Consider the following 12,663-nt stretch of genomic DNA (forward strand, 5'->3'; position numbering starts at 1 on the left):
CATGCACCTTTGCACACTTCCCAATGCCTTCAGAACACGCTCAGTTTCATGCTCATTCATGGTCAAACGCAGGCATTTCACTGATAATCACTGCCTTGGTCCAATGCACATTGGGACAATGTTTTCGACCACATCACATGCATGTGAAACCGCTAACCGTTGGTGATGACCTGAAGAGCCTCTGTGATAACGTTGTATAATGGTGGCTTCACGCGCTACCTGTAACCTATGTTGTGTAAAGTTTTTGTTTGATGCTAACTTTTTTTCTTTTCTTTACAAACTGTAACCGCCTTGCTCAATGGGCTTGTAAGGTATGAATAAATAGTACATGGGTAGAAGTTTTTCACAGTTTTCATATGACAATATTTCCCGAAATTGAGTTTTCCACATACCAAAATGTTTGGATCAAGAAAGTTTTTAAGGTTAGTAAGTATTATACGTTCAAGTAATTGTTTTGCTGCTGGTGAAAGGTATAGGGCGTCAATTTGCAGGTGATGTGTCGTTGCTATTTGCCGGCTGAAAAAATCTTTTTCAGCTTGTTTTCTGATCGGAGAGTAGATTCGCAGCCGTCGGCCTCTGCTTTTCTCAAATATTGCAGACGTAAGAGGTCAGTAATCAAGGGCCTTCTGGTGGTATCCATCGCTTTCAGGGGTTCATCGCTTCCTATGAAACTGCAGAAGATAACGGCAATGAAACAATGGCAGACGGCGACGGTGAGACCGGGCCCAATCACCGTGAATTCACGCCACACGTTGCAGCAGTCGAGGGGGATCCGGGAATGCCGCATCTTGAGGGGACAAACGAGTTCAACATTTTGGCACACATCTTCGGGTCTGCTAGCACAAAGTGCTTCCATTACCCCGGATATGATTCCAACATGCGCATGCAGATGGCGTTTATGGATTCCCTCAACCTGGACATCAGCGACTCTCTCCCACCCATCTATGTGAGTATAGGTTTTCTCATATGCGCAGCCTATTTATTAAAGTGAAAGCCCTTCTAGGCTCATGGTGAAGTTTGTGTCAGCTGACCTCACCGCCGCAGTGTCCGCCGAAGCGTTATCATGCCATATGAAGACAGATTAAAGAAAGAAAAACGATTGATAGTGGTAGTTAGTGAACGATAACGTTATAATAGAATTGCTAGAGGTATATAATGATTAGTAATGACTAATAATGACTACCGATGACTTGCAATGACTACTAGTGACTCCGACGGGGCTGTCTTACTACAACTTGTAAAGACCACAATAGATTAGAGATGACTCGAAATGTGTATTAATAAATAGTAATGACTAAAATGGACTACCAATGACTTGTAATGACCGCAATTGTTTACAAAGGACTAAAAATGATTACTAATGAGTACTAATCACCAATAATGGCTGACATGACTTATAATGACTGGTAATGACTGTGAAATATCAAACCTGTCTAACGACAACTTCTAACGATTACAACTCATTATCAATTACTAAAAACGCTTTGTAAGGACCAGTAATGACTAATAATGGTTGAAATTATTTGTAATGACTACTAACGACTATGATATAACGAACATGTCTAACGACGGCTTGTAATGAGCACAATTGATTACAAATGATTAAAAATGCTTAGTAGTGAGCAGTAATCACTGAAAGAAAGAGAAAGAGGAGACGCCAAGAGGCGATTGATAACAAAAGGAAGAGTAGGATTTCGCCATTCACCTCTTAAGAGAGATATAACGAGATGCTGTTATTTTTTCCATGGAGATGGATTACGGTACGCAGCTTTGGAGATCCAGCAAGAAAGTTTAGTTGAAAACCAAAGTTTATTTGCTCATTGCAATACATGTAAAACGCAGAAAGTCATTTGTGAGACAGGTGTTTGACCATCCTAATAATATTTGGTGTGTTCAACGGGGAAACTTAAATTCTAGTGGCTCTATGAGAATTGGTTTCTTGCCTTGTATTTGTTTTGATATTGCCAGAAAGGGCACCGTTTGACAGAAATAGTCATGTTGAATTTACATTTTCTACCTCTACTCCGAAAACAGGTTTTCAAGTTCTGTAAAGAGCATCGTTTCATCACTAGAAGAAAAATATTATATAATTTTAAAGTTCACGTGAAATAGTTATAATGCCTATGAAAATTTATAAACGTTGTACTTACAAATTGACAGTATAATTATTATCGGCCTATAAAACAAATATTTTCTAAGCTTTGCATGTACTATTGGATGCGGTTTGCGAAATTTATTATTGATTTTAACTGCTGAGTTGGAGAGCTGTCCACGGGATACTTTTGCTTCTAATATTTCGGAGGTGTCCAGAAAAAAACGGAAACGTGGACGGCGGCAAAATAAAAACAAAACTTTTCATCGCCACTATATTATAAGTTTTGATTTTTCACTGCCACAACCTAATCAAAATTCATGCAGTAATTGCCGAGGAAACCTATTTCTGCGCTCCAGCATATTCAGGTAAGTGTTCTGGGCTAAATCAGGTATAAACAAGAGAAATTGGTTTTAGGGAAAATTATTCATCGAGATACGCTGCTGAATTCATTTGAAATATACAGTTCATATTTATTTATCTTCTCTGGTTTCATATTTTTTCGAGCTTTCTGTAGTATTAAAAATCAGTTCTTGCACTTTTACTAAGCCGCAAGTTTACTAATGGCTTCTGTATGATTTGGGAAAGCTGTGGGATTAATCTTTCTATGCTGCCATACCAAGAGTATGAGTTACCAGATTTCCAATTTATACGCTAGAAAAACACGATTCCGAGTTTCGATTTCAACACATAGGAATTCGTGATCTAGGCAAGGTAATAGGACAAGGTTGCTCTGACGGCATTCCTTGAATCGTACAAAAGCCGTTAATGACTTCTTTAGGGAAACCTAAGGAACAGATACTGTCCCGTTATTTGCAGAACATATTTAATAGAAAATTGCATAAAATAAAACAAATATGAACACGTAACCGAACATTCAAAAGGAGCACTTGACATTACCTATAGTACACGTTCTCGGCACGATACCTCGAGTAGCACCGAGGTATGGTGCCTAATTAGGCTACTTAATTATGAGTAGTACGATTACATATTTTTAAGCAGGTGAAGCAATTATTAGGGTGCCAATGCTTGCGGATCATCTGGTTTGTAAATGCACAAAGAAACAAAATAGGGAGCTTTCTTGCGTGCTATTGTTGCTGTTGTAAGGAAAGTGCGCCCTGAAAGTGAAGACTCCTTTATCCGTTTAATGTTTCAACTTTTTACCGGCCAAAGCAAGCAGAACGTTCAGAATTAGAGTGAATTAGAGTGAATTAGAGAGAATTAGAGTGAATGCTATTTTACTGATGTTCGGGTTTCTAGTTGCAAATACAGTGCGAAGGTCACCCATTGTAAAATACATCTTCCGACGTATGCCTATTGACCGGCTAGAATGCCCTCTACAGTTTTCCAATGAAGCTTACGCTTGTTACTCATGTTCTCGTCGCAGAAATTCATGCCACCCCTTTCTTTTTTACCTGCTCTTCAATGATTGAACATTCGTTTACTAAATAAATCAACAATCACGTTCTCACGCGGTCGCAGGCAGACACGGGCACATCTTACTCTATGACCGCGGTGACTTTCTATCAGAATGGTGGCTTTATGAAGAACGGCAGCAGGCGAATCGCCCTTCCTGCTGCCACTTGCTCCAATGCCAACTATACTAGAACAGCGCCCGGCGTCCATCGCATCATGCGTTCTCGCCGGACTGCCATAGAATTTATTCGGAATGCTCCCGAATTAGCCATGGTGGTTTTCACGTCAGCGCTTTCGTCATGCCAGGCTTGGCAAAAGAAAGTTTGACCAAAATAGCATGTTGCCATAAAGCAAAGTGGACAAGCTGGCTATACAGAGGGCGTTCACTAAGCGCGCGATAACACAGCACACATGAAGTTGTCCGCTTTATCCGGCCAGCTATATCTTTACTAGCGCATATTGCATCCATAATATGACGCGTGCCGTCGCGCTCAGCTAATGGAGCCGGATTAAAACCAGAGACGCGCATTAACCAGCTTTCCACCATTCCTCCTCCTAACCTGTGCTCTCCCGCCTCCTTTCGATGTGAGCGCGAGAAGACATCGCCGCATGAAGCCACCATAGACAAGGACGGCACCGCGAGGGGCGCTGCTGCGCCGGCGTTGAGAGCGCCGCAAGCGCGGCAAAATTCAACTAGCGGGTGGTATGCCTCTCTCATCTCTCGTTCGCACCGCCTTGATTGCCTCTTGCACTGCACGTGTTTGCGCACGTTTCGTACCGCGCACGTTGTGTGCCTACGTCTGTGTGCGTGCACGTTTTATTCGAAGTACGGTGTACAGTCTGTTTCACGCTTAGGGGAAAACTCGGAGCGCAGTGCATCGCGATGCCTCGAGCGCTTGAGTGAGGCGGCGGCGGCAGCCCGCCCAGATGCATGTGCTCGAGGGCGGGGTCTTAAAGAATATCAGCTAGTAAAGAATATCAGCTCAGTTCCCGCAGTAACGATGAAATCTGTGCACTGCCCCCTGACAGTAGCACGCTTCCCGACAATGCGGGCAGCGCGCGCCGCCGTAGCAGACGACGCAGATCACGACTCCACCCCTCGTGCGTCTGCGCCTGCTCGAGCTGCTGCCGCCGCATGAAGGCCCAACCATACGCAACATGGAATACGCGTCTCGCTACGCGTGCGCGTACGCGGCTGATGAAGGGAAGGGCGTCCAGCCACACGATACGTGCACACGTGCGCGCTTCGCTGCGCGCAGCACAGGGCTGACAGAGCAGCAGCCCAGCGATGGCGGAAACGGTCGTCTTTGGCTTTGAGAAAAGTTTATCTTTAATTGCATTATGGCTAGCTGTGTTTATTTAATTTATGAATTTTAGAGCTAGTACATTGTTTTTAAGTTGAGAAATGCACGCTGTTCGTATCTATACATCCTTATGGCAAGAAAAACTACATCATTTATCAACATCACGCGCGATAGCGTCTGCTTGCTCACAACTGCAGCTGTCATCTGGGCGCGACCACGCACGACGTTGCTGCCGAGCTCTTGCTTAGCCGCTTGCTTCGCCGCCATCAGCGTTCTCTCCCCGCAATGTACCGCATGAGAAAGAAGCTTTTGCTGCTGCTGCTCTTGCAAAGTCGGCGGGAGCGCAGAAAGCGTCTGCGGCCTCTGCGGTGACGTTGGTGCGTCCGGCCAGTGTTTGAACTACGTAAAGAAGAAGGACTTTACAGCTGTGAGTAACTCCTTTCCTTTCAACGATCTACAATGGTAGAACTAGAAGCCAGTGTTTGGACATGGGGACTTATCTTCGTTAGGACAGCAATCACTTATCAGCGTTATTAAGTGGGCGCATAAGTGAAAGGGTTTAAAGTAGTAATGCGGGGATCGTACTCGCAGCGCGCGAACGCCCAATTCGCAGAACAGCATCGCGTCGTCGGGGCAAGGTTCGTCCAGGTTGACAGCACCGATCGAAACGATAACGTGACGTTCGCGAACAGGGGGAATGACAAGAGCAGGGTGTAGTTCGGAAAGCACGAAAGCATAGGCGAAGAGCGGGCTGATTAGCCGCCGGAAGCATACAGATAGTATATTGGATACGTGGTGACGACACCTCACGATGTTTCAACAGCCGTCTGTCTAACCCGCGTATGCCGTACGACATACGGTCACTAACTGTTCAGCTTCAGAAGGGAAGAAGCGCTTGATTCTATTTAACAGACAATCTGTAATGCGAATTTGTAGCTCCCTTCATTATTAACAGTAGACCATACTATTTACATAGAGCTTGTGTAGCACCCACTTTTCTTGCACAAAATTTGTAAGGATTAAGTTTTGTAATACATTTTCTGCTATTCGATATTTTAATTGATATCCAGATCATTTTCCCATCATTTGATTCTATTCTAAGTCTACTTTTCGGTATTAGCACACCCCTATAAAAAGCTAAGGAGTGCTAATTATATTTGTGCCATTAGTATAGCGCATAGATTCAAAAGCACTTTTTACACGTGTTGGTTGTCTTATATGAAGCTTGTGGACGAGATACAATTTCCTATATTTTCTGTCTCTCAGAAGTGTGACTGTAGAATATGAAGTGTAATGTAATTAAATTGTGACCTGGGGGGGGGGGGGCAGGTTAAAGTTCTGTGCGACTAATTTCGGAAGTTTCTTGGCATTGGCCGCACGATTTTAATATACCGTTGACTGGCTCTCCTGTTTTGGCGAAGCACTGTTTGTATTCAAGCACATAAACCAAGCAGGGGGTAAACTTAACGATGGCTAGTGGCTATACGTGTGTGTCAGTGAAAAGTGTACAGCTCCTGATACCTGCGCGTGTATGTGGGTATGGCATGGTCTTGCTGCCAGGCAATTATGCACCATTTTTTACAGATGCAACGGATACGTCAGGATGATCACGGATTTTTTTACAAGTTCTTTCGCAAGGCACCGCAGCTCTTAGACAAGCTATTGAGCTTTTTAGCAGAGGACCTCACACGGCAGCACCACATTCGAGAAACACCTGGAGCCTGGAGAACGACTTGCTGTAGCATTGAGGTTAGTAAAGGACAGTTCCCTCTAGAGTAAAAATGTGCGATTGGAGGAATAAAGAACACCATTTCTTTGTCATTTAATGTATCATTTATTTTATTTTATTTACATATTACTGCCCGCCGTCTTTTGGAAGCCAAATCAGGAAGGAGTCACAAAACATTGAAGCAAAACAAAAGAAAGAAGGAAATGACTGACAATGAGCGTGCATAAAAAATACTACTACATAATAATATTATAATAATAATCATCTTTATTTTTCTCTTTCCACAGAATACAGAATTATACACAACTATTTATTAACTCATAAACAATTAAAAAAATGGGACACGAAATGCTGATACAGAACGAGCATGATGGTATGATGGTACTGACAATGCGCGTGAAAAGAAATACAAGAAAAAAATGATTGCATGATCACAGAGACTGAAACTTTCCACTTACTGCATCACCAGTGTAGCAGTTACGGCTAACTCTAAAAAAAACTGCCATCGACTGGCATCGCACAAAAGCTACCTCAGTGCTTTTGACCTTGCGCAACCTGTAAAGCATGCACTGAGGTATGCTTGCACATGTAGTATTAAACAAAAGTGGTAGCTAACCTACAGAAATGAATTTTGATCGTATGTCACACGAAAAGGGCCCCCGCAGCCATGTAAATCATTGTCAAGAAAAATCATGTCATCATAATTAGTATTCAAACAATTGAGACATGCGTACAATTTTTTTTCAACTTGCATTCAAGCTACTTGGCATCCCGGTAAGACATAAAAGACGTCGCCTTGACTTACTGTGTGGGGATTGAGGCGGCTAGACTCTGGAGTGGTGTGTAAGTCATAGAGTAGCGATCGTGCCTGCAAAGTATTAAACAACTGCAGATCAGCACGGCAGCCGCAGAAATTTCTTACATTTTTTTCAGCTTAAGAAATTTTTTAAAGCTCACATGCTGTTCACGGCTCCCGTCAGGTAGGCCTGCTTCCTGCCAGAGAAGCAGGGTCATACGTATAAATGTCTAATTTACACACTGCCGTTAATGTCACTGATTACGTACAAAGACTTTGGCCAAACATCCAATGCAAAACATGCAAAACCAACTCTGGAACTGAGCCACGGAACACACAAGAAAATGCAAGGAATGTGGCTTGTGGATGATAGTTGTGGGACAGGTAGAGATTGTCTATGTTGGCAGTGAACCTCACCTCCTGGCTATGTGGTGGCAAGACTTTTCCCTTTCTGCTACCTCTTCTAATAATAATAAAACAATCTAAAAAATGCTTGCCCTGCTAGAATGCCCCGACAGGCTTTACAACTTGCAGCATACAACCGAAATTTTCAATGGGGTCTGGTTGAAGGTTCATTACCTTTATTTTTATTTTCAGGCATGTACAGCCATCTCTATATGCATGCAGAAACTGTACATGCACAGGTGGTGAACTCAAAAAGGTTCATTGCTGCAAGAGAGGCTGAATGAGTAAACACAGAGGAAAGCGATAAACATCTGTCTTGCAACAACAAACCTTTAGTTGCAAGTCAGCGCTTCTTTATCGTAGGTGTGTTGCTAAGACATGTTCACAAATCTCTACAGCAGCAATGGCCAGCCAACCAGTCCCACAGATATCAACTTTATGAAATTCTTGGATACCGCACAAAAATGTGGATACAACACAATGTAAAATGAACAAAAAAGAAGAGCTGAGGGGCTTTGACATGATAACAACAGACAAGGAAACGTATATAAAGCATAAAGGAAAATAACTGTCATTGTATTTGTAATGTCAACATCACAAGGCGAAGGGAAAGTAAAGTGCACAAAATAGAACTCGCCACTGGTGGTAGCTAAAACCAAAACCAATTTAGCTGGAGGCTATTCCACCATTAATTTCATAGAATGTTTATGTGTACTAGATGACGCTCTTGGAGTGTTCTTGCACGAGTAACACTGGCTAACGCTACCATGGTGAGATCTAGTACATGCACATACAGGCCCAAGAAAGTGTGCAGAGGGAGAGCCATTGCTGCAGCTCTATTGGTAAAGCAATGCAAGCATAATTCAAAGGTTGTGGGTTCGTCTCCCATCAATGGGAAGCTACCTTTCATTTTCCTTCTTATTTTTCCATTTCGATATAAAGTACTTAAATTCATCAATGATTTCCTTTTGTTTCATTGTCTCTTGGCTTTATTCTACAAAAAGTATACATTAAAAAACATTATTCTTTGAATTACTCTCCTGCTTGCGTCAATTTAATTTTCATGTCGAGATGCGTATCCTCACTGACCTCTGTAATGTGTTTGAGCAGAGAGACGGCAAAAGTTCGAGGTCGTCCTGTGGTTTGAATCTTTTGATTGCACTTCAAACATTGCCTAATTCCTCCAATAATAACTGACTCTAATCTTTCTTTTACCTTTTCCTTCTCCTTGACTTTGCTTCAGAAGCAATGCTTCCTAACGTATCCAGCCTACGACTGCCTGCTGAAGCCAGCGATGCTTCTGATTGCGGACTGCTACGGTGTGCCTCAGAATCGTCAGGAACGAGAACATCTTGAAACATCGGTGATTCAAGAGATTCCAAAATGTCCTGAGACTCCACAGACTCATGCGACGCCGAAGACAGAGTCGATGCTGGCGCTTTTGACTCTTCACTTGACGGTGATGCCATTTCAAGGGTTGCCAGATCGGAAAACTGGCACATTTTTTGTTAAGATGTCTGCAGCACTTCCCTTCTCACTCGATGGGGGCACTGGTGGAAGGTTGGCGGACATCCTGCATGTGAGCGTAATAAGGTTTGCACATACTGTCAATGTGTAAATAATGTGCCAGTCTGGATGCAAAAATATGTGAAGGCTCAAATCCGTTCACATTTGTTTTAGTGTGTGATTTTATTAGAGTACATTGAAGCTCTGAATCAGTTTCGTCTGGATAAAAGTGGCTTGCCTACACAACCAGAATGAACAGTTTCTGCATGCGCGTAAGCGTAGCTTTTGTATCTTTTTCTGTATTTGCTTGCCATGCATTTAAGCAGTTCTTACGAGATCTGCATGCCTAAATCCTAGTAATTGCGAATACTCAAAACAATGCATGATATTTGGAATGTTTCAGTTTTGAAATAATTAACAGGGAGCATTTCACTACATTTACTCAGTAAAACCACTTAATAAATTTCATGTTGAAAGACCTATGCTTGCACTTTCTAAACATAGAGTAGTAGTACTCTTAGGTCTTGCTTTAGCATAAGGCTCTCTCCTGTTATAGTTTTTCTACTTGAAACATTCTTGGTTTGTAACTTTGTTTTCCTTTCACTTGTTTATAAACTTCATCTCATTCTAAACTGTTTTTCTTAACTGAATGTACGTATAAACACAGTGTGAAGCTGTGTACGTAGTAGTCAGTGCATGTGTTGTTTGCTTTTTGAAAGTTAGGTATAATGATGTTTGTCTTCTTGCCATCTGCCTTGTAAAGGGTGTTTTGGCCCAGCAAAGCTGACCTTAGCGAGCAAACCCTTCCAGAAGCTTTCGTACAGCCAAGCTTTTTTTGTCTCTTCTCTGGACTTTCCTACCGCTGCTCCTACTGTCTTGCCAAATAGCTCTTACTGAATGCCTTATACTGATATTAACGTAGTCGTGGAACCATTGTCATCCTAGCTGACTACTGGCTAATGTGTTGCACGAGTGACCAGTTCTGGATGTAATGCAAATACCAATTAAAATAATGTAACTAGATCGTAGTTTTGGCATGTAAAATTTCAATAATCATTTTTTGCACTGTGCGAATGTGTTAAACTGGATCATCTAGTCCCTCCTTGGAAATTTTGCTAAGCAGGAACAGCATTCTCCACAAACATCGTGAAAGCTTCGCTTAAACCAGTAAGCAGAGTACCTGGGATCTGCAGAATAACCACTGGCTGATAATTAGGTAAGGACACTGCTGAGCAGACACAAAAAGAATTATAAATTACACAGTTGACGATGTCGTCAGTATTATGGCGCATTTATTCCTACAGCATGATGACACCGAATTAATCCCTAAGCAAGTTAGGTAATATTTGAGGGCTGCCTTCTAGGATCAGTGCACAGAATAAAAAAAAAACTACTTGCATGTTTTGTGTTTTGTTTTTGTGTGTGCATCATGCAAGTCCTTTTCTTTTTATTCATCCTGCTAATCTGTATGGGATATTCTCTGTACTTCTGTCTTTTGCTTTATTGCTAGGTTTTCAAGTGCTATATTACTTGTTATTTTGTACCTGTATTTCTGCTTTCTCTGCTCCCCACTGCAAAGCCAAACTGGCTTTGTGGTTACCTAAATAAATAAATATACAAAGCTATTCCTGTACTGCTTGTATGTCCCCTTATCGGATCAAATTTAATGAAATATGCGATATTCGGAGCGGCGATGCAGCACAAATATTTTATCGCCAATTAGACAAAGCTGTGCGTCGATTTGCTTGTGTAAGCACAACTTTGAGTCGATTCCCATAAGTGCGGTGCACTGCCAGCTATAACACAAACATACGGCATCGCCGGTTAACGTGGTAAAGGGAAATCACTAAAATCCCGTGTTTCATTTTTAGCACGCCGGCTAAGATGGAAACTTCAAGATCACTTACGGTCTACACTCCATTGTGTTGCACAGAAACATCATTTGGACGAAAAACAGCCAGATGACGTCGTCGTGAACATCGACTGGCACGGCGCTGCTCTTTTCTTTCTGAAACGTCTGAAACGTTTTTCGAAAAACCTTTATTCCCCAGGGACTTCCATCACTTCTGCAGCGCTGTGATAACGTCATCTGCACAGATGAAACGCGTTTTTGACATCTGCGAGTCAGCTGATAAGAGAGGCAGCTTATACCAGTGCCACACAGCTGGGCTTTCGATGGCGATCGAGCACGATCAAATTTCTCGATCACGATCGGTTGTACGCAGATTGCGCGGTACAGGCAATCGTGATCACTAAATCCGACGCCGATCAGACTCGATCGCGATTGAAACTGCTTCACTATGACGCCCGTATAAAATTCCGAGCACTCACCTGTTCGGCAGCGTTGGGCATGACAATCCACGACCACCTCGTCAAGTGCTTGTTCTAGTGGCACTTGTGCTTCACCTGCTACCAAAGCGCAGGTCGAGCCTCAAAGCAGGTGATCAGCGCTTCGTTGTTGATCGCCTCCATAGCCTCTGTGCTCTATTGACACGAAACCAGCAGCTACTTCCGGCGTCTCCGCATGGTTCTGAAACTTCAACAACCTTTCCGAACCACCGGAAGTGTACATGCGGCCCAAGTGACGTCGGTGCACGAGCTGCCACTTCCGTCACATGCGCTCAAAATGACGCCCAAGATCAAGACCTCCTTGACGCGCGCGTTTCTTGCGCGCCTGCCCTCTCTAGACGCGTAGGACAGGCGCGTACGGCCTCGCAGACGCGTGACGCGTAGCCAGGCACGCACAATTCACCGCGTGTGGTTGAGCCTTGACTCCATTGCTTGCCGCATCGCGGTGCAATACGTTCCGAGTTAACCCGTAAGTGTGAAACAGACGGTAAACGTTTCTGTTTGCCTTTAAGAAGATTGGTACGCTTGATGATTATTTTTATGGCTGCAATGCGGCGAAATGGCCGCGTCTGCTCAGCCATGTAAGTGAAGCTGCGCAGGTAATTGGAAACGACAGCGTACATGCCGCCGAAAATAAACGTCTGCACATACGATGCGTGGTAACTAAAGTCATTTTTGCAATTTTTCACAAAATGTTTACTACAAATCCGTGTTGTCTCTGATGGCGGCAACGTACTTCCATCGACACTGTGCGGAAATAAACAAAATATATCGCTGCTTAGCAAAAGTAAGACATGCGCACGTAACTTTAACTAGTACGTCTCCTACAGTATAGAATAGAGGCAGCAATGTAAATAGTTTGACCATTTTTAACAGTGCTCAAGAGACAGAAGTTGAAAGTATTAGTAATCATTTCTTCTTCAGCAATGCCGGCGCGATCAAGACGCGGCCGTGTATCGTCCACTCTCGATCGATCGGTGCAGTGGTGACACAGGAATGAACTCCGGTGATGTTCAATGCATCGTGTACTTATTCCATTTCTCGGCACGCCTGAACTTCGCGCACT

At 43.1% G+C, this 12,663-nt stretch overlaps 1 protein-coding gene across 2 annotated transcripts in view; it reads left to right on the forward strand.

Annotated features, from left to right (window-relative positions):
* LOC135907490 (calcium-activated chloride channel regulator 1-like) overlaps window positions 1-12,663 on the forward strand; it is a 435,567-nt gene that overhangs the window by 293,423 nt on the left and 129,481 nt on the right. For both annotated transcript variants that reach the window (XM_065439176.2, XM_070541068.1), the window contains exon 11: window positions 650-946. In XM_065439176.2, coding sequence (XP_065295248.2) covers window positions 650-946 — 297 coding nt within the window. The remainder of the gene's footprint in view (window positions 1-649; window positions 947-12,663) is intronic.

The sequence above is a fragment of the Dermacentor albipictus genome, chromosome 6 (genome assembly GCF_038994185.2).
Source record: "Dermacentor albipictus isolate Rhodes 1998 colony chromosome 6, USDA_Dalb.pri_finalv2, whole genome shotgun sequence".
Classification (NCBI taxonomy): domain Eukaryota; kingdom Metazoa; phylum Arthropoda; class Arachnida; order Ixodida; family Ixodidae; genus Dermacentor; species Dermacentor albipictus.